The 22,320-nt window shown below is 51.8% G+C and overlaps 4 protein-coding genes and 1 non-coding gene across 5 annotated transcripts; 2 read left to right on the forward strand and 3 right to left on the reverse strand.

Moving 5' to 3' along the window:
* The first annotated feature begins 257 nt into the window (after nt 1-257).
* SMAC4_09556 (uncharacterized protein) lies at nt 258-3,811 on the forward strand. Its single transcript, XM_003344376.2, has 3 exons — nt 258-1,729; nt 1,815-2,294; nt 2,345-3,811. The coding sequence occupies exons 1-3, from the start codon at nt 861-863 to the stop codon at nt 3,426-3,428; spliced, it is 2,433 nt and encodes an 810-aa protein (XP_003344424.1). The 5' UTR covers nt 258-860; the 3' UTR covers nt 3,429-3,811.
* A 228-nt stretch (nt 3,812-4,039) lies between these two features.
* Nucleotides 4,040-4,113, reverse strand: SMAC4_13691. The gene has a single exon. It is a non-coding gene; the product is annotated as a tRNA-Asn (tRNA).
* Nucleotides 4,114-12,355: 8,242 nt separating this feature from the next.
* On the reverse strand, nt 12,356-15,201 carry SMAC4_08952 (uncharacterized protein). The gene is made up of 4 exons (XM_003353146.3): nt 13,904-15,201; nt 13,751-13,841; nt 13,128-13,682; nt 12,356-13,070 (listed from the first exon to the last, which is right to left on the reverse strand). Exons 1-4 carry the CDS (start codon nt 14,815-14,817, stop codon nt 12,951-12,953), a joined length of 1,680 nt encoding a protein of 559 aa, XP_003353194.2. The 5' UTR covers nt 14,818-15,201; the 3' UTR covers nt 12,356-12,950.
* Nucleotides 15,202-16,276: 1,075 nt separating this feature from the next.
* On the forward strand, nt 16,277-18,341 carry SMAC4_08951 (uncharacterized protein). The gene has a single exon (XM_003353145.2). It carries the CDS (start codon nt 16,512-16,514, stop codon nt 18,276-18,278), a length of 1,767 nt encoding a protein of 588 aa, XP_003353193.1. The 5' UTR covers nt 16,277-16,511; the 3' UTR covers nt 18,279-18,341.
* A 125-nt stretch (nt 18,342-18,466) lies between these two features.
* On the reverse strand, nt 18,467-22,207 carry SMAC4_08950 (uncharacterized protein). Its single transcript, XM_003353144.2, has 2 exons — nt 21,659-22,207; nt 18,467-21,591 (listed from the first exon to the last, which is right to left on the reverse strand). The coding sequence occupies exon 2, from the start codon at nt 21,555-21,557 to the stop codon at nt 18,771-18,773; it is 2,787 nt and encodes a 928-aa protein (XP_003353192.1). The 5' UTR covers nt 21,558-21,591; nt 21,659-22,207; the 3' UTR covers nt 18,467-18,770.
* Nucleotides 22,208-22,320: the final 113 nt, after the last annotated feature.

Consider the following 22,320-nt stretch of genomic DNA (forward strand, 5'->3'; position numbering starts at 1 on the left):
CAAACAGGAACCCAGACCACAGCAGACCAGTCACCCTCCAGACCTTCCCACCACTACGGCACCGCAACGAGACACAAGGCAGGCCGCCTGAGGACAGCCGTCTTGGCCAAACATGGGCACGGGCAGGCAGGCATGGGGGATGGATGAGGCAGACATGGCAGATTCCAGATTCCAGGCTGTCTACGACTGTCAAGTCTTCCTCTTGCAACCATTCATCGACCTCCACAAGCAAGTCGCCTTCAACGGTTGACATCGACGATCGATACCCCGTTGACTCATACATAGCCAGAGCAACACACAAGGCAGATCAAGGCAGTTGGCAGCCTGCGAATGGTATTCTGCTGTCAGTCATCGCGCCCATCATCGGTCGACGGTTGTTAGCTGGCTGGACTGCTGGCTAGGCGCTAGTCGGGTGCCTGACGCTTGACGCTGCTGCATGCTTGTGTGGCATCTGCCCTGCGTTGCAGCCACTCATCGTCCATTCCCAGCTCTGCGGCTTCATGCCCAGTTTTTCGTCAAGGGTTTTGCAACGCCGGTCAAACTTTGTCTTCTTGCATTCCCACCTCCCCGTATATCACCACCGTTGCGACGACAAGATTGTTTCGAGGTTTTGCAGGGCTTGAAGTATTTCTGTTGTTGTTGTGATTCCAATCTCACGTCGCGCCAAACACGCTGCGCACCTTGACGGCCCGCGCTACGCTGCAGGAGAAAGATACAGGGACTGTTGTGCGCTACACCAACCGCCATCGACCAACGGCCCCGGACTCCTCACCTACCATCACTAGCGATCGCCAACTGGGGTACTCCAAGCTTGACAAGTTCGTCGGGCTTCCGTCCGACGACACACTTTGTCGTTCGCCATGAGGAGAGCAGAGCATCGCCCGCGTCGTCTTGACGATACACACCGGTTGAAGACCTACCACAGCGATCGCGACTTCCCACTTGGCCCTGCCACTGCCCCGCTCGGTTCGCCAAGAGAAACCCGAAGCCACGTCGGCAGGGTCGAGAGAGATCGTGAGCGCGAGCGAGAAAGGGAACGAAACCGCGAGCGTCCAAAGCCACGTCTTTTCGAGTCAGCTTCGACTATTTCATCGCATTACCCTTCTTCTCGTTGTCGACAGGACAGTTTCGAGCACGTTCACAGGCATGGGCGCACGCGATCGCTTTCGGTGCCTCGGTCTTTCTCTCCGCCGCCCTCCGATGATGAAACATCAGCACAGGATTCGGATGACCAAACGCGCAGGCTGAAAGCCAGACAGACGCCGAAGCCGAAGACCAGAGATCGAGAGCATTATCCCTCTGGCCATCGTCCATCGCTTCAGTATTACAAGAACGACCAAGCCAGTTGGTCAAGTCCGAGGCTAGCTGTATGGCCGAATGCCAGTTCAAGAGCACCATCAAAGTCACCGGAGCCAGTTGAGCCAGTTCGGCGTAAAAGAATGGACAGGGAGCTAAGGAGAGCTGTGTTTGATCGTGACTCTTCGTTTCATCAACTCAACGACGAGCGGGACTCGCTCTATTCCACACCTTCGGAGCCGAACCTGCGGGCGAGGCACAACATCGGCGTGGATGATGGCCTTGTTGGATCGGGACTTGTGAGTCCGAGAAAGCCTAGTGGGTTAGCAAGAAGTATGAGCGGCACAGGGACGTATGACCATGACGGGAGACAGGGAGGGTTGAGTTTGAGGAAACCGGGTACCTCTTCCAGGGCTCCTAGTGTTGCGCCTTCGTAAGTGACTTTCGATCAACTTGCGCTTCTCTTTCGTTGGCAGCCATGTCGAGCAACTCCCACGAACAACACCTAACACGAACAGGTATTACCACCCTGCCTTGGAAAGCGATCAGTACACGGAGGTCCACGTCCTCATCCTGACTTGGGCCTTCCATGACCTTAAGGTTACCGACAGCGATTCACACCCGTACTTGTTTGGCCCTGGCAGCGAATTTGTCTCTCTTGAAGAGGAAACGCGACGACTCCGGGACACCTTCGAGTCCTACGGGTATTTCGTTGACGACTGGGACATTCCCATGCGAGATCCACTGAAAACTATGTTGACCAAATTGAAGCAGTTTGGCAAATATGCCAGAGACGACAGGCTTCTGATTGTGTATTACCATGGGCATGGAAGCTTGGACGAGAGAAGCGAGTTGGTCTTTAGCAGTCATGAGCACCCAACGGATCCGCAATGGGCGCAAACAGCTGCGGCGGAGCTTTATGCTGCCATCTTAAGCCAGGATGCTTGTCCCCATCATGGGAAGCCTACGACGCCGTATCATGAGTTGATGAAGAAGTAGTACGTCTCCCTCCTTTATCATCGACCGTGATCACCGCTAACACCTCCAGTGAGCGCTACCGCCCGATCTCCAAAGTGAAATGGTCCGATATCCGATCTGCCATTCTCGGTATCAACTCTGATCTCTTGCTCATCCTGGACTGTTGCGCTGCCGGCGGCGCCAATCTCGACATGGAACACTCTGACGCCACCGACACTTACCATACCGAAGGACCCAGCGGCAAAATCTACACCAAACACCTCCTTGCAGCCTGCGGTTTCGAGTCCAGTACCAGTGACGACATGACCAGCGCTATGTGCGATGTTCTTGACGAGTGGCCAGGCCCGGACGGTGGTGGATTGGAAAGCAGTGGGATGTTGGTATCGACGCACGGTGGGGGACCAGGTGGACATGGAGGGTACGCGGGCAAGTGGCTTACGACACGGAAACTCCACCAGATCGTCGAATCGAAACTCCAACGCGATGCGGCAATGACAGCAGTAGGCCTCAGAAGCGCCAGCCAACCGATCTTCAAGCAATTGCTACCCGTCGACTTGCCAGAGCGGTACATCACCCTGCCGAACTTGCAAGGGAAACAGCAAAGCTCGAGTCGAAACCAGAGCCGTGGCCGGCACCAGTCTTCCCATCACAGCAGCCAGACAGCGAGCACCACGGACGGCGGCGATACGATCGTTGGCGGCAGCGCCATGAACCCAGGGGTAGAGTACGGAATCGACGACGCGATACCTGGGAGCGCAACGCAAGTCGGCTTAGGAACTGCTCGTGCTCGAAGTCGAAGTCGGTTTTCGGCAAGGGATTTGAGTCAGGGGAGATTGTCAACACGGGCGGAAAGAGATCGGGAGAGCGGGTTGCGGGAGAGGGATGGAAGTGTGCGGGATAGCGGAAGGGATCGAGAGGGGAGTATCAGCACGATCAGAGAGCGTGACAGGGATAGGGAGCGGGAGAGAGATTCTCATCGGGATAGGGACAACGAGCGGGAGAGAGATTCTCATCGGGATAGGGACAACGAGCGGGAGGAGAGAGAGGAGGGTTGGGATGTAGTCAGTATGCGCGAGGGCTTGAGGGAAAGGATTGGGAATGTTAGAGAGAGTGGGAGGGATAGGGATCGTGAGAGGGATAGTTGGGATCGGTAATGATGGTATTAGGGGATGCGACCGCGGTTTGAGATGGTAATAATGATATGAGTGTTGAGGTTCGGCATGGAACTAGGTGGTAGCGCTTATAAGGTTCGCTCGAGGTTATGGTATAGCGGATGTGGTTGTGATGGTACCGAAACGATATGATGTGGGAATGGATCCCCTTGTGACGGATGAGTGATGGAAATCTTGTGGCAATGTTCGATGGAGTTACGGGACCAGGTAGCAAGCCGTCTTTCTTGGATTGTTTTCGTTTTCTCATTCATGTTCATCTTGCCAGAATTGCTCGGTATGTTAGTACATAATCTCTCTTATTTCCTGTGCTTTTCTTTTTTCCAGTTTTAGGCCAAAAATATGGCAAGCATAGATAACCACAGGATTCTTTTTTTCTTTTTTTTTTTTTTTTTTTTTTTTCCAACATTTGCCCATACGTATGTGTATGTATGTGAGCGAGTGAAACCGTCCGTCTGAAAAGGACACACTGACCGATGCGAAAAACAACAAGGTGAGGACAACCACGGATTAGGTTCTTGCTTACCTTACTTTTGGTATGTGTAAGGCATCCGAAGAGAATTAAAACATAAAAAAACAAAAGAGGAATCTCCAAACTCCCTCGGTAAGGATCGAACTTACAGCCTCCAGATTAACAGTCTGACGCGCTAGCCAATTGCGCCACGAGGGATTTGAAGCAGCTACTGACTGTACTGCTGTTTGTTGAAAGTAGATGTCGGATGAGGCATTTATCAAGGTACAGTTTGCGGCATGCAGGAAGCATCGAGATCGGCATCGTTTGGAAATCGCGATGGTGTGCATTGTGGTGGTGCCGTGGTGGAGACTGGAGCGGGAGTTGGTCTTGGCGCGGAAGGTGGGTCACCGATTCCTTTGAGTCAAACCCAGTCCCTGCAGAAACGGTGAAAGTGACGGATGGCAACAAACTAAACGATGCAATGCGAAGTGGAAGTCTTTGAAATTAACAATCGTTGTTGCGAGCAATTGGGTGGACTCCAGAGCGGTCGTGTTTTGAGTATAGGAAGAGCTGTAACGAGGGATTGATGGACGAAACGCAATGCACCGGCGCGCTCCACTGTCCGCATTTCTGCGGAGTGCGGACGTAAGAAGCCAAGACCCGTCCGTAGGTGGATTAAAAGGGCCCAAAGTGGCTTATTAGGTAGGTACATTATGGTACTGCTTTGACCTTACACGCAAGGGCAAGGCAGAAAGAAGTGGGTTAATTCCCAAAACGGAAGATACGGACATACTCTTCATTACGATGGGTAAGGCACGGGGGACACTCGTTAATATTTCACCCATAACTGCACTAGCTGGATCTGGATGAGGAGAAAAAGGGAATTACGCAGCCTGGGAGTATAGTAGGACTACCTCTATATATGAAGTAATTACACTAAAGATCACAAATGCGTGGGACAATAAAGCAGAACATAAAGTAAGGTATTCAAGTATCACAATCACAAGTTCATTAAGAACAGTTGACAATTTCGCAGATAATTAGGTATGCTACCACAATGAAAACCTAGCCCCCTGGCAACGCTTCCATCAGACTTTGAAAGACGCCCCTTTCACATGTCGTGATAAACTAGGTACTGTTGTTGTTGTTGTTGTTGTTGTTGTTGTTGTTGTTGTTGTTGTTGTTTTTAATGTCTACTTCTGCCTCCCGTAGGGCATGAGACGTGCCACATCGGTGAATCTAGCATACAAAAATAGAAGCAATGCCCTAAATGTCCACCAAAAGACCATTAACCCGAGGGAAACCCGAGGTCTATTGCCAGTATAAATCATGTGTTGCCCGTAGCGTAAACGCGGCCCAACACTTATAATCGAATCGCCCAGTGAGCGTGCCGCCAGTATATGGCGGGACCTGTAGAACAAAGGAAAAGATAAAAGAAAGAACAAAATCACTCCTCTCCGCTCTCGCTCGCGCTCTCCTCCTCCCGCAAGGCCTCCTCCCGTCTCCTTGCACGGTGAACTAGCCTGTCCAAGTCCACCGTAACCCTGTCAATGTCGTGGCCATGGTCAACCTCCACCCCTCTACTCTGTAAAAACCCCGTAAGGTTGTCAGCGGCGCCACCGCCGCCAGTGTGCTGTTGCCAGAGTGTCTGGCGCCAGGCCTTTCTCGTGCAAGTCCATGAAAAGAAGTGCGAGGTCTGGATCCTAGCGATGAAGCGCTGCCAGTAAATTCCAATAGCAAGGGAGAAGATCAGGAGCATGGTGAACTACCAAACTGACAACAAGAAATGCATCCATTGTCGCGATCTACCGAGCGATGAGGAGGGAGCTCAGGAGGAGCTCAGGAACAAGAACAGGCTGGTCTTGGAGCAGGGAAACACTCAGTGGGTGAGAGTACTGGGCATCTATTCGAACAAGGATGCGATGTTTATCTAGGTCAAAGCTAGCACCCAATCCGGCCTCCATCTTCCCTCAAAAGCACTCTCAATCTTCCTGGAAAGGAACGTCTAACATGTGCAGCTTTTGTAGTGCGGGCTGCACTTGATTCTCCCACATCTCCTCATCGTTCTCAAAATCCTCGGCGCTCAGTTCCGACCGCAAGACTGCCAAGACGTGGCGTGTCCCAAGAGGCTTTTCTTGCCCGTTGGCGAAGGCCACAGCTGTCTTCAAGGTCCTCTTGACAGACCGTCCCTTACTCATCCTCGCTATTAACGACGTTCTAGACTGAGTTAGGGGACAGTGCAGACTTTAGCTTACATTGACAGTTAGGTTCCGAAATACTTTCTGAAAAGTGTGATCCTGTTAGCAAGATCATATGTGAGGGGCTGCTAACTAGTAGCTAGTATGGAGGGACGCCTACCGGCAGTGAATCTCTTTCCCAGTCCGAGATCTCTGTGCTCACACGTCAGTTTATGCCACTCTAGAACTGGTGCTATCAACACATCTGCACGGAATGGGAGTGCATGGGGGGTTGGCAGGCCCTGGATCTTACCCATGGAGAAGGATAGTAAGCCCTCTTCCTTGGCACATGCCAGAAAGGCCATTTTTGGAAGCTGCTGCCATGGAAAAACTCTTGTGGCCTTGGACTAAGGTCCTCATCAGATCTTTGGTCATCCGGTCATGCTGGAAAGATTCGAACGCGGCCTTGTTCCACGGCAGTCCTCAAGTCGGTCACTAAGAACCCAATACCACTGCCTGCTGGTCAAGCCAAACGCCGGAACAAGAGCGGGAAAAAGCAGCCCGAACTCATCAAGTGTGATGTGGAACTGATTGACGGAGGCTTCAGCAAGTCCCTCTATTGTTCCAAGGTTAGGCTCATTGGGAACACTGGTTTCTTGGGATATGCTAGCATCCCAGCCATTCATATTCGCGTTAATGAAGTCCTGCGTCGAATCGTAGTCGGTCTCTGAATCTGACTGGGGTTGGTTGGAGCCCCTTTCGGTGCTTCTTGATCCTGCATGTAAGGGAATGCTCGTATAGTTTGAGCCGTCAGACTTCATATCCTCAATAGTGTCTGGACTGAAATGGCGTTTCTTGTATGGCAACTGCTTGAAGTCCACCATGACATGCTCGTTGATGTATAGACTTGGCCTTCTTCCGTCTCGGATGCCAATGTCGTAGCCATCCCATGCCGGAGCCCTGTAATGACGGCAGGCGAAGGATCTCAAGGCAGTTCCTAGGTCATTGGTGATGTTCCTAGCTCTTCTTTGCAGTACCCCTTTGAGCAGTTCCCAGTCCTTGCTGTCCTGTACAGGAAGCAGGGACAAATCCCTGATTTCAAGAACTTTCGGGCCAAGAGGATGCAGGATAAATTCCTGTCGCGCCAGCGCCGCGGACGTTCCGTCAAACCCAATCCTCACACCCGTCACCACCCACTTCTGCTGAACGGTGCCTTCCGTCGGTTGTAGAAACACATCGCGACAGACATAACACTCTTTCACAAGCCCATTGTCGTATACCATTACTTCGTCTAGTCTAGGGATATAATATAATCCCCAGAGACGTAGATGGAGCCGTCCTGGTCCAGATAACCGCCCTTAAACTCATCGTGCACGTTATCTCTAGCGCATATGACAAAGGGAAAGATTGATCGGAAGAAGCAGAAACAAACCACAATGGAAGCAAGTATGGCCATCCATACCCTGCATTCCGACTGTACATTAGTAGGGTATGTTATGGAAAGTAGCAGCCAATAAATTGAACTAACGGTTGCTCCTTCCCAATTGCCAGTAAATTCTTTTTCGGTGTCGTCCACCCCCATGGAAGCAGCGCCCAGATTGACCAAGGTGTTCCTACAACATCACCAATAGTTAACTGCCGGTTATTCCCGGGCGCCAACCCGGCTTCTCTTCTCTGTGTCAGCTCAACTTTGATGTTCCATGCGTCAATCAACCGTGACTCAGTTCTTCTGCAGCACTGTGCCATAGTAGACTACAACCCATACAACCTGGTTTCATTAAATCACTAGCTTCAAAATCACATCAATGTCTGGTCCATAATCCCTTTGTTTCCCGCGCTTTACTTTGATTCCCTCTTTGAACTTCATTTCCGCGCTGGGCAAACGAATAACACATTCCCTTGCTGTATCTTTCTCCACTGCATCCTCCACTTTTTCCTGGACAGCAATGGCAAGATGTTGGATATATGTGACAAGGGCAGAGTATGGGCTTGGAACAGTGATTCAATTCAGCTGATAATTAACTTTGGTCTCGAAGGCCTTGTTGATCCTTTCAACCCTCAAGACGAGGGTTGAGTTCTCAGGCGTTCTTATACACAGAGACTTGGTGGGTACTGAGGTACGTACCGAGCCTTGTTGCTTGAGGCCTCAGGGTATCTATATAGCGATCTGTCACACGGATATATGCTACACTCCTGGTAGTATACGGGCATATGCCACACTCCTGGTGTCATACGAGAAAGACCTACATGTATGCAGATCGCTAGATGCCTTGGAGCGTCAGGTGACAAGGACCCGTACGTACTAGATAGGTACCGTTTCCCTTTGGCATAAGAAGGCCTTGAAGCCCAGCCTTCCTCTAGCGGTTGAAAGGACCAACAAGGCCTTCGAGACCAAAGTAGTTTATTAGCGGAATTGAACTATTTGTTCCAAGCTCAGAAACCTGCCCTTGTACACGATCTTCATACATGCGGATCTTCCTGAGTGCCTTCAACCATTCTACTTCCTTCCTTCTTCTGGCGTCCGTCCTCGTTCGGTCGCCCTGCTTCTTGCTCGGTTGCTGTGATCGCTTCTGTGATGACTGGGGATTGCCTCATCTCGCTTACTAGCGTCGTCGGCAGTTCGATGGTTGACTCGCTAGCCTGATGGCATTGAGAGGGGCTTAGGTAAGCAATGGCTGAGGGTCTGGTCAAACTGAGGTTGAGCCTCGCGACCTACGGCCGCCGGGCATTCATAAGGCTGATGTCAGGCATTGAGACTCTGCTAAGCCTCGGCAACCCTAACCCAGAACTATGGGCAAATGTTCGTGTGACAACATACGTACCAGGCCAGGGCTATACCTGGAGAACCTGGGAGGAACAAGAGAGGCTTGCAAGGGCATCTCACAACAGAAGATGGACAGTTTGCACCCGAACGCTCAACGTCACGCTTGGAGTCGCGTTGCTAATTCTCTGGTTCGCATCATCTGGCAAGTGGAACTGGGAGATGATGAAAGAGGGGACTGTTAAAGCTGGTTACAGCGCGTTACAGGGTGTAAGACAGACTACACTTTACCCCAAGCTGATAGAACTACGACGGCTTATCATGTATCATGTTCATAGTGTTATGATACAATCAGTGAATCCTATGTAGGCTAAACTAGATGACCAATCAGGTAGGACCCGAAGTCCCGGGGACCCGAGGCGAAGGGTCGGGTCCACGGGTCCGTGTTACGATCCAATCATGGAGATTAGACTAGCCGACCAATCAGATCGGACCCGAAGGGAGGACCCGAAGCCCCGGGTCCAGTATATCGGGTCCATGAAGACCGGTATAAAAGAAGGCCTTCCCCGGCCTCTTGTTACCGGTTCTTCAGCAAGCAATAGCTATCACAACCTACCAGTACCTTTTGGCTACTACTCCGTTACTCTATTGTTCTATCCCAGCGATAATACTCCTGTGCTTGTAACGGTTCGTCACAGTCCGGTATATCGGGCCCAGGAAGGCCAGTATAAAAGAAGGCTTCCCCAGGCCTCTTGTTACCGGATCTTCAGCAAGCAATAGCTATCACAATCTACCAGTACCTTTCGGCTACTACTCTGTTACTCTATTGTTCTATCCCAGAGATAATACTCCTGTGCTTGTAACGGTTCGTCACACATAGGTCCTCATAGGAACCCTCGTCGACGGCTTCGCGCTCTACGAATTTCTTTACCAACTCAAAGGTCTGGAACATCAAGGATCTTCCACGACAAGCGCCATCGCCGTCTGGGCTCTATACCTATTGCAGTTTTGAGCATTGTATTACTATGTGCAATATTGAGTACAGGGAGGGGACTTGGCGTGTCCCAAGTCTTTTCACGACTTCTTTATTTCTTCTATTTCTACTTTTGTATCGGGTAGGTGCAACTTCCTCTTTCTCCTTCCCGCTTCTGGCGACTACTGCCCTGGCTACCTTTGACTGACGGCGACCGACTGGGCGGGTGCGGTGGTTGAACAGATTCTGCCGTACTTACTGTCCACTTATTAATTGGGCGTGGGCTAAGGACGAACGAAAACGTCAAATGAAGGCTACAAAGGCGTGATATCTTGCAACCCCCCAGAGCGGACCTTTTTGTACAGCGAGCGGCGAGATCTGGAGCAACGATGGCGGAGGGATACGCAAACAAAGATGTTAGAACATTGCATTTGGAGAATATCACACGGTACGCCTATTCTCAACCTCATCTTTGAGTCCCCCAAATAACACGATGCGGCAGCATTCCGCGGGAGCAACTGCTCAGGATCTGGCTATTATCCTCACTAGGGAGACTCACGTTGCATGCCGATCTAGCCGGGCCGTTACATTCCCTGTCTCACCAGCCATGCTTTCTGTACAAAAAACCCAATAGCTCGGTTCTTGGCTCTTGCAATTGGTTCGCATTGGATTCCTTGTAGAGTTACCTTTTCCTGCTCTTCTCGCGGGGAAGTGGCTCAGCGGCACGGCCCATCGGTCCTCGACAGTGTTGCACGCAACACCGAGTCGACAACTCCGCCTGGGTCAAAAGCACGGCCATCACCAAGCAAGCAAGACGGGAATACCCTCACCTCACTTGGAGCACTAGCGGGTTATATGAGGAGACCAATTTCGACCTCAACACCATTTGTCTCCCTTCATCTAAACGCATCACACCTCACGACCAGACCGTCACCATCCACTCTCCAATCCCCAAGTCAACAAAATGGTCACTCAAGTGCAGCATCCAGACTACAACCAAAACGGTCTACACTGGTCCAAGTCCGCCGACCCCCATTGGCAACTCTACGCCTCCATGTCCAAGGATTCACTCGCCAGCCCGTCTGTGACAAGGGCAGTATTCTGGGCTTGGAACAGTAGTTCAATTCAGCTGATAAACTACTTTGGTCTCGAAGGCCTTGTTGAATCCTTTCAAGCCTTTCCATCCAGGCTGGGGTTCCCGACCTTCTTATGCCAAAGCCTTCCTTCCTTCTGCTGGCCTGATCTGGGTCATGAGGCCATAAGGCATCTACGTCGGAATGCCAGCTGGCTGAGGTCTGCGGTCTGGGTTGCTGGTATCTGTCTCTGTCTGGCGGCACTTTGTCGGAAGGAGCGGTAGAACCCACGCGAGGGATAGTTGAGTAAGGTACCGTCTTACCTCCGGAGCCCTCCGCTGCAATGCCATGCATCTGATTGATGTTTTAGGCCAGGGCAAGGTTGAACAGGGGAGTCAAGAAAGGAAGGCTTCTAGAAGAACGCTTGCTGAGATCTCTGTAAACGGGCGAAGACATTCGCAGATAACAGAGTGGAAAACAAGCTCTCGCCAAGCTACGATTAGGCTACCGACTAAAAGAGTAAAGTGAGCCTGTTAGCGTTCTGTAAGAACATCTGGGCAATGCAAGGGTCTTCACGTGTCAACTCTAATGGCTTGATCATGAATGCTGGAGGAGATATGGATGGGAAAAGAAGGGGAATAAGACCAGAGTCAAGCCAGGGCTCTTGCAATCTTTAGATCCCTTGTGCCGTCGCCATTAAATCCAACGAACCTGGCAGACAGGAGGCATCAAGCAACACCACGACACCTACCATCACCAAAGCGATGGACACAACCACCAGTTCCATCTCCCCCAACGCGGTCTTTCACCGGCCTATCCAACCCAACAATATGCCACCACCACCACCACCACCAGAACAGCCCCAACCAGGCCACCCCAACAAGTCAAACCAAGCAGTACCAGCATCACCACGCTCGTGCCCTTAGAGGTAGACATCGAAGACCAGGACCAGGATCTCGTCGGCTTCAACCGCACCGACAACAACCACCGACACGGTCGCAACCGCAATAAACAGCACGAGTCCGGCCTCAAAGCCCTACGCAATTACCTCTTCGTCGTCATCCTCCGCATTCTGCTAACCCTCTTATCCCTGTCTGTTCTGGCTTACGTCGCTTGGCTATCGAAGCAATGGGTGGAGGAAAAAAGGGCGGCGGATGACGATGATAGTTACGTGCTTGGTTTTGTTGGTGTAAGTTTCCATTTGCCACTCTCTCTTTCTGTTATCCCCTACGCGGCGTTGTCGTGGAAGAGATTATTGGCAAGGATGGAAGTTGTCGTGCAGATCAATTGCTAACGGGCATGTTGGTGAAGCCCAGCGTAGTAACAGGCATCGACCTCTTGATAATCATCTTGTTGATAATGATGGGCCGTGGAAAGACGCGGAGGCGGTGGCTGCTTGGTTGTGTGTGACTGTTGCGTAAGTCGATCATCTTTTTTTGGCTTTCTTCCGTTGTTGTTACATGTATCGGCGCTCGGCGCCGAGGGGGGGGAGAGGAAGGGGAGAGGAAGGGGAGAGAAAGACCAAGTTGCTGACGGATGATTGCCGTGGATTAGGACTGCGCATTTCATAAACATGGTTGCGAACTGCTTCAAGGCTTGTGCGGAATCTTGCAGGGGAAGAAGAGGGGGGTGAAGGAGATGTGTTGAGCGGACTATTCGCTAATTGGTAAAAGAAAGAATGAAATATGGATCGGGAGATAATGTCCCAGGAATGGAAGTCATAGTGAATAATACCCCGAAGCTTGGTGGAAGAAGTGTCTTCCCAAGGGCAAGAAGGGTGGGAGAATGCTTCAGGAAGTCTAGGTGCGAGGGTTACATGTACCGTGACGTGGAAGATGGAAGACGGATGCCTCCCGGCCTCCGGGCGCTAGGATATATTTCGATATGAAGCGATGCAGAACAAAATTATGGAAGAGGATGGAGTGGTCTGGATGCTCGATGAATGACGATTGATGCTTTTAACAAATGACCGGATTGGTGGCTGATAGTACGGTGCTGGTCGATGGGGATTGGGCACACTCAAAGATGGTTGGTGGCCCATGTCCCGCATGTACCTGCTAGTGTAACACCTACTCTAGCTTTGCCTCCGTAACCCTCACCATCAAGTCGTCCAACTCCGGGGTGCAGAAGCACCTGATTCTACAGGGATTCATTGGATCAACAATCTGCAAATCAAAGTTCCTCATGAACTGCCTTCTTGTTAGCTTGTTTTCCGCAAATGAGAAAGTACGTAGTAGGGCACTCACCTCAACAGTAACTTTTTGCAACTGCAACCAAGCCAGCTTCTGACCCAAGCACTTCCACTTCCCATGGGAGAAGGCCAAATCTGTCGTCTTGAACAACCGATCCCTGTGCTCTTTGGTACCCTCCAGGTACCTTTCCGGTCTGAACATGTGCGCATCCTCGCCAAACACGCTCTTATCCTTCAGCATGCCCACATAGTCGACAAAGATATCTGTGCCTCCGGGAATGAACCGGCCGCAGATAGTGTCTCCCTCAGGAGGCACCTGACGGGGGAAGCCATTCATGACGGGAGGGACCATGCGGATGCCTTCGTTTAGGACGGCTTGGAGATACGGCAACTGGCGGGCTTCCTTGTCCGTAATGGGAGAGGAGATGCGGCCTTCGCGGATGCCGGTGGCTATCTCGGACTTGAGGCGAGAGTAGGCGGTGGGGTTGGAGAGGAGGTAGAGCATGGTACCTTGAAGGGCGGTGGCGGTGGTGTCGGAGCCGGCGGGGAGCTGGGCGGAGACTTCGAGTGCAGCCATTCTTTGTGAGATGCCGTTCTTGACCCATTCATCCTGCGGGTGAGGTGTCAGCGGAAGGACGCCAAAAAGGAGGAAGTCAGCGAGGTGTGTTTGCGACTTACAAGCATGCATGAACGGCCAGTGTCGGACTTGATGGGCTCACCCTTTGCTTCACCATTTTTGTAGCGTTTCGCGACCTCCCGCTCAATGAGACTAGAAAGAATTAGCGATGAACATGTCGTCGTTGAGGTAACTTTGGCAACATGTTGACCTACCCAAGGAATTGACCCATACCAGTGTTGTCTGTTGGCTTCGGACCAAACAAGATCATCACGGGCTTCGATGCCACGATCTTGCTGAGCGCGGGGATATAAGCAAATGTGTGCAAATACCGGAACATTTGATCCACGAAGGCGAGCCAGCCGTAGTGATCCTTCTCTTCGCGGACATCGCCCCAAGCTTTGCCGAAACCGGTTTGCGTGACTGAGTCAACGGCGATGAGTCGAGCGGTGCGGCAATAGTCCAAGGGAGGCTTGGGTCCAGAAGTGGCAGAGTGCATGTACTTGGTGCGAATAAGCTCAACCGCATCGGACACGACCATGTTCACATCCTTCTCCATGTCCATTTCGCCCCTACCATTGTAGCCTCCGTAAATTTTTGTTTTGCGGTCGTTGTGGACAGCTGAGTCGGTCTCTGAGAGGACTGTGTGATCCCACGGGTCCATTCGAATGCAGTCGTAAAAGTCCTTTGGCCGATGGTAACCCCCACGTACGCCATTGATGTTGACAACGGTAGCAGGATCACGGACCATGAGAGCGTTGGGCCCGATGCGAGTAATTGGGCCGTGCTTCTCTTGAGCCTCGGGAAAGATCTTCCAAGATTTGCCGGTCCACACAGCCCTAGCAGCCCAAAGGTTGGAAAATCCGGTGGTGGGAGGGCCTGGGAAGTCCTTGAGACGGTACCAAGCCGTGATGGATGAGATGGTGTACCAAGAAATGAAGCCAAGGACGAGGTAGATGGCGGCAACTTGGAACTTGGGCATTCCGCTGGAGACCAACGGGACAGCCCCGAGAAGCTCTGTGAGAGCCATGGCCGTGGATGTTCTTGTTGCTAAGATGTCGACAAGATGACCAGAAACCGGAGAATGGGAAGCCGTTGATATAGGTTTTTCACAGGCGCAAAAAAACATATCCAGCAGAGCTTGTAGTTGTGCTATTGGCGGCTCAAGACATCCTGATAGAGTGACATTGGCTCCGATACTTTCTCCATTCCACAGACGTACATCGAGGTGTTACAGGGGAGCAAAACCTGCGATTGGCTCTCTTGTACTAGGCCAGTGCGAGTAACGCTCATCCTCAACTAACGGTTGTCTATGCACCATGTTAGATACACCCAAGAGTGTAACGACGGTATTCGGCAATTCTGGGGTTGCGGTAAAGACTCCACCATGATACCACCCAAATTACTGGAAGAGGTAAAGAGCCCCCGCTACGGCCTATAGTTTTTGAACTCCGTCTGTTGTAGGGTTCTGTGTGTAACGGCTTCCCCGCCAGAAATGTGCTGATATATAGGTGTCCCCGCGGATTGAAATGTCACACTCGGGTCAACTCACTATCATAATCGTCCGCTGTCCAGTAATCCTTCAAGCCAAGCCGACCTTATCCACGATCATCCTGTCAATCCGGGGGCATCCAAAGGGGTGAACCGGGGAAGCACCGGGAGGTGGGTTTGTGTCGAAGGTTACAGCAGTGTAAGCGCCTGAGACTATCGCGGTTCAAGTCCTCGTGTCGGAGACAAACCTCCATATCATGAGAATTTCGATATGCGCTAGTGTCGGGACGAGCCGCGAGCCGTCTCAATGGCTCATCACATGTGACCGGTGAAAGAGTGCTGACACGGGTACTTCTCACGGCTGGTCGTAGGGAATGCGATGGACGAGCAGATGAGAAGCAGAGCGACAAGCCAACAGAGATGTTTTGCACGAAAATTCGCCATGCCACTGTTGTGATCAGCTGGGAATCTTTGTATAGGCTATCATGTTGGGGAATGCCATACTTGTGTTGATGCTCGCTGGTCAATAAATCAGCAGCAGGTTTCCTCCTTCAGGCGGGGTCGACAATCTGATAGGTGCAGCATCGTGTCCAGTGGCGATCATGTATCATGTCGCATTCTGCTAAAAAAAAATGGAAATGTGCCATTATGCGTCTTCTGATGCCCCGGGTATGGCGTGGCCCCATGTTGCAGATGAAGGCGTTTGGTGATTTTGGTGAAGCGAAAAGGAAGATGATGGGAGGAGAGAATTGAACTGTTCAATTGGCCAATGGATGGTTTCCAACTCCAACTCTCTCCAAGCAAGTCACTCAGCCACATGATGGGGAGCTCTATGGCTTGACTCAGCCACATGTCAGATTGCGTTGCCGGCACTCCTTCCTCAAGTAATCGGGTTTCCGGACCGGAACGGCTAAACATCGCTCTTGCCGGCTCCTGCTCTCGCATTGTTGGCTAAACATCGGCGGTCACAACCAACAAAAATGGCCATCGACTCTCCTCAAGCTTGGCTTCCCTCATTGGGCACGCCAAAATGGCACACATGATGCAGCTTTCAAGCCCCGTCGGGCCGCCGCTGACTGTGACTTTTTAGTCCAGGCAACGATATGACATGAAACCACAAAAGAGGAGGAAATGATCGAGGGGGCTTCCTGGGCCATGATATAAAAACCCCGTCTTTGAGGTGTAAATTCGATTTGCACCAACACATCGACATCAGAAACAGCAGCAATCCGGCCACCACTTGGCCCGTCTGGACGCCAAGCGACTGGAACCCACCGTTGTTTACTTCCCCCTTTTTCACTCCAAATCATCACGACTCCACTCTCCTCCACAATGACGGTGTTGAAAGCCGGTCTCAAGCGCGATGACTACAGCTGGCGTCAGATCCGTCCCGGACTCTGGCAGCGCGACGCCGACGAAGCAGAAGTGTTCTACTCCACCCTCGTCAAACTCTACGAAGGCTCCGGACGGATGCAATTCGCCATCACCGGCCACATCACCTTGAGAATCCATGTCCCCGAAGATGAGTCTGTGGAAGCCGTATCCAAAAGATTCGACGAGTCTCTCCGCATCGCCTGGCTCAGACAGCGCTACGAGACACCCGCCATTGCGTCCAAGGTTCACTACGACGCCCTCGACGGGAAGTGGAAGAAGTCCTACCGGACTATTCCCGATGATGCATCGACCAAGGCATGGCTGGAGACGTTCCAGGTTATAACGACTGGTCAAACGGGTGGTGCATGGGCTAATTCCGATCCACCCGCTCCTGAAGTTGCTACTCTGTTCGTCGTATGCCCTGTCATCCCGACCCAGGATCCTTCCGTCGTCCGTCGTGACCTCATCCTGCGCTCTCCGCACGACATCATCGATGGCATCGGCACTCTTCACTTTCTCAACAGTCTCGTTACCAAGACCGCCGAGGCCTTCAGAGAAGGCGACTTCTTCCGCTCTTTGCCTGTCTTCGACGGCTCCGAAGCATCCAACCTCAGCCCGCCTTACCGCATCGCTGCCAATGTTCCCTCGGTCCCGACGCCAGAGATACAAGCTCGACTTGATGCCTTGGAGTCCACATCCGCATCCTTAAATGCACCCTCTCGACCCGCACCAAACACCAACGACCAAACCCAAGAACCGGCACCCGCGCCCATTGACATCGGCATCCCCTACAACACAAAAGGCCCTCTCCTCCCCTCCAAATCCAGCCGCAAATCGATGTCCTGGCCCCAGGAACACCTCTCCAGCCTAACCACCTACATCAAGACCCACTGCCACCCCGGCACCACGGTAACGCACGTCTTCCACGCCGCCATCGCCCTCACTTTGCGCAACATCAACGCCCGTCGCTCGGCCAATGACGCTCCTCTTGTTTCTGGACAAAAGGTTCGATACACCAACTACCTCCTCCGCAACGAACGGCCCTCTTGCCTGCCCCCTTACGACACCCCTGCACACTGCGTGAGCGTGTATCACTCGCTACCGGCTTCCAAGCTTGAAGTCGACATGGCGCCCTCTCTTCCCGCCAGCAGTGGGGAAGAGAGGAGGGGGAGGAGGGAGTTTGAGACCATCATCTCCCAGATTCGCGACTTTTACGTGGGTGTCAAGGAAGATCGTCAACACTTTGCGCTGGCGCCGGGGATTTGGGCTGAGTGGACTCGTCAGCTTGGAGTCCCTGAGCAGGTACTAAAAGGGGAAGAAAAGATGCCGGTACCAAAGCCGAAGAAAGTGCCGAGTGTGAGTATTTCCAGCATGGGTGTCGTTGAGCAGATCGTGACCAAGTGGCATGATTTGGGATTTTCGGGGTCCGAAGAGTCCTCATCAGGAGTGCCTCAGGGTAAGGGTGAAGAAAAGGGAGGAGAGGGATATGAAAAGCGGCGAGAAGGAAAGTTGGAAGTGCAATGGCCGTGGGTGTCGGGTGATGAACTGAGCAATGGATTGGGAGTGTTCTTGCGGACGTTCGATGGCAGGCTGGAGATAAGTGTTGTGTATAACGAGGCGTGGCATAGCGAGGCGGACGTAAAAGATTTCTTGTCGTCTTTGGACTTTTATGTTGAGAGCTGGATGGGCGGAGGGGGGATGAATCCTGATGAGGATTTGGGCTAGGGGGGTGGAGGGTTTTCAGTTGTTTGAGTGAGTTGGGAGAGGGGGGTCAGATGTCGGCTTGAGAGTTATGGAGGCTTTGTTGAGTGATGGATTAGGTATCTGCTCTTGTTTCCTCCTGGTTTTCTAGTAGAGATAGTTTGAGGGTACTGTGAGGTTCGTCATTTATCTGGCCTCTTATATCCGCATTTCCTCTCCCAAACTTTTCTCCCTCCAGCCAATTGTGACAAACCGTTACAAGCACAGGAGTATTGTCGCTGGGATAGAACAATAGAGTAACAGAGTAGTAGCCGAAAGATACTGGTAGGTTGTAATAGCTATTGCTTGCTGAAGAACCCTAATAACGAAGGCCGGGAGGCCTTCGTTATATACTGGTCTTCAGCCTTGTCCCGTGGTCCCGTAAACCCGGGACCCGGGACCGGGTCCTATCTATTTGGTCAATCTATCCAAGTCCGCTGATTGGATCGTACCACCAATCTACCTATGATGTAGGGATCAGATGAACAACGCATCCTTGTTGGAATAGAAACCAAGGGCTCGCATCCAGACGATATCCCCGCTGTTAAGAACAAGTTTGCATGGGTTGCCATCGCCCTGCTCGCCCTGGACCTCTCCTTCCTTGCAGCTGCGCTCCGGTATGCGTTTACAGTAGATATACGTTGGTCTGTTTTCCGGATCACACTTGTAGTAGTCCCCTACGGACTTGATGACTGCAAATTTGGTCCCTCTGCGTAGGTCTAGACAGACCAAGCCCCGACCGTTCATGGACTCCACCTCAATCATGATCAGCCCGCTGATGAGCATCGTCCACATGCTAATAGGACGATCAATGGAAAACCCGTCCCCTGAGCGCCGCTTGAAGACCGCATTGAACGGGCCTCTGGTATCCAAGCACGAAAAAGATTCATCCTGTAACAGCTTTGCTAGGATGAGCTGTTCGTCTATCCCGGTGACTTCGGACAGTTCGGAGACGCTTTTGCAGAGAACCCTCCCATGCAGAAAGTCGTTCCATGGCCATTCGTGTACCCGGACGCTTTTCACCACAAGCAAGACAAATGCTGCCAGCACCCAGCAGTATGTCGTGATGTTGAATGGATCAACGGCTTGGATGCTGCCTCCCACTGTCACACCAATAGCAATACCCCCGGCAACAAGCATGACGCAGAGCAGCATCGTCATGGCAACATACGTTTTGCACTTGACCATGACGCCCTTTTCCTCAAATACCCAGGACTTCATCTTCTTGCCAACGCGATCGAGTTCCTGCCGGTGGGAAACGATGCGCTCAAGTGAACTTCTTTCATCTGCTGGAGTTGCATGTGACCCCGTGTTAGGCCCATTGGCCAGCTTCTCAAGAACCCCTGACTCCCTGCGTGGAAGGACCGCAGCTGTTTTGCCCTTGTGAAGGTTGTTGCGTCGCATCAGGGCATTGGATAGAGATTTTGGCCCGTTGGGAAGGTGAGCTTCTTGTTGCGCACGGTATTCATCCGTGGTCAACGAGAAGAATGCCGTATATCCGGCATAGGTATGGGGCTTGACAAGATGACCTTGGCGTTTGCGTTCCGCACTAGCCTCCCCAGCAGCACTGAGACCTATCATGAAATCACTAAAGGTAATGTTGTCGATAAACCTGGAGACAAGCATCACCACCTGGGGGCTTGCAAGGACCAATGGAACCAACACCGAAATAGTGTTCGACATCGAACGGAGCCGGGCCGTCCTTTGTGGGTGAACTTCGGTGGTGGTGTTGTCGGGGCCATCAGGCGTGTAATTCCATGATATCGTGGTGCCAACTGAAGCATCCTCATCTCTGAGACCCGTTGTCAGCCCAACGGGAACAGACCGGTCTGTTGCACTGGTGTTTGGTCTGCGTATAGGCATATGCAAAGCTTGTGTGCTGTCCTGGCCCGCATTGTCTCCAGGCACGAGGAATCCTCGCGGGAAAATATGATCCACGGTCTCATTCAAGAAGTGAAACATGTTTCGACCATTGTTGACCATGGGCTCATCAGATGTACCAAGGAACTCGTCCGTCTCGTCTTGAAACACGAGGGTCCGAAAACGCTCAAAACCAGTCTCATATACCATAGAGCATATCTCATATGATGTTGGAAAGCTCTGCGTGAGTCTGTTCGAACCTCGTAAGTGGACGATGAGGTTCTGGAGAATTTTGATAAGGCCGTGGCGGTACCTATCGCATCGCCGATAGTACATTATCCGCAGAGCCTTTTTCTTATTTTCAACCTCCAGAGGGGCCACAGGGGCTTGGACTCGGGTTTCGAGGCTTTCCATGACACGCTCCATTTGATCATCTGCCAGGCCTCCAGACACCGCTTTCGCTATGGCGTCACCAGCACTCAGAGGTTCGAGGGCTGCTGGCGCCTGTTCTTGGCTTTGACGAAGCCCAGGTTGAGAAGACATGAAAAAGGGCCGCTCAGGTGCACCGATGTCAAGCGAGACTTGGGCGTATTTCCTCAAGTTGGCTGAGACAACCTTGATTTTCGTCGAGATTTTTGCCAGGTGCGCCAGAATGTTGGTGTGAACAGTGCTGTCTCCGACAGTGGAGCAAAGAACACGGGCCAGAACGCCGGTGCAGTAATCAACAAACTTGAAGAAATCCTCGTTGCTGATTCTGTTAGCCCCCTTCTGATTTTCATCGGACTCAGCTTCCACGTCGCTCATGTAGACAAGAGAGACCCGACAGTTCTCCAATTCGGCTTTGGCTGCGAGTTGCTCAAGGTGTTCAACCAACAGACTTTCACCGTCATAGCTGGCAATGATCAACGATTGCATGACCCTATCAGCCAAAATGGCAAGCATGCCATATGATTTTATGGAATCCACAGCCAGATCTTTGGACCCTTGGAAGAACAGGGGGTTGGGTTGAGAAACTGCGTCAATGAGCCTCAAGGCTTCTAGGTCCCAGAGTTGGTCTTGAGTCGATTCACCAACATCATATGGTGTTATATCATCGAAGTTTGGGAGGTCTGTAACCTCGAGGTCTGGAGAAAGCGATGGTAGGCGAAATCTTTTGTGGATCTTGAGCTCTCTGAGCACATCATCTCGGTTAATGATAATTGGGCCTGGACTTTCTTTGTGAGCTGAGGGTATGGTTGGCGTAGCCGGTCCTTCACTTTGAGACGGTGTGGTGGTGGTGGTCGTGGACGGCTGGATGCTGATATTGGTGTTTTTGAATATTGTTTTGAACCATCCGTCCTTATTTCCATTGACTGTTTTGCCCTTGCCAACAGTAGGCCTATGCAATGGAAGTTCTTGAGACATTGTTGCAAATGTGCTTGGTGGAAAGTACCTCTATCTGTGGGAATTGCATGTGTGAGCTCGACGTCCTCTTCAACCATGACAGATTGCTTGGATCAACATACTAGTGTCAATGAAACAGAGACTCCTCGATTGACACATATGTCAAAGAAGAGCGTGTTTGATGCACTTGGGTCGTGATGTAGGTTGTTGGTAGTGTTTGTGTGAATATCCAGAAGCCAAGCCGTTTATTCCACGTCTTGATGGCCCCTTTGTAGTCGACCGGCATGAATCCGCCAAACCCTTTTATCTTCACCACAACCCAAATTTGGTTGTACATCTGTGGGTAGTACCTACCTAGTAACCCGGGAAGAAAGCGTTGAGGCTGAAGACCTGGAAGGAGGTACCTAGGTACAGAAACTTCACAGGTGCAAGGAGGAATCACGGAGTCGTAGGCACCTAGCTCCCAGGTGCTGGTGCCTGCCACAGTGACATATGGCGTGCATATGTGCGCGGGGGTGTTTTCTGCATGACTGGTTGGCATCTACCTGTCTGCCTGTCTACACTTACCATTCGTGATTGGCAATCGCGATAGGCCCCATCCAATCTTGGGGGCCTAGAGTACTACGCAGCAGAGTATCGTCGGACGTCGATCCCTTTGCCGTCCATGAACTCAGCCTACTGCAGCTGTAGGTGTATGTGCCTTCAACTCTCCCTCGTACCTACCTCTGGCCAGGCCTTCATGCCGTACAACACTTCCTTCGACCGAGTTTGACCATCAGACATT

The sequence above is a fragment of the Sordaria macrospora genome, chromosome 4, assembly GCF_033870435.1.
Source record: "Sordaria macrospora chromosome 4, complete sequence".
Classification (NCBI taxonomy): Eukaryota; Fungi; Ascomycota; class Sordariomycetes; order Sordariales; family Sordariaceae; genus Sordaria; species Sordaria macrospora.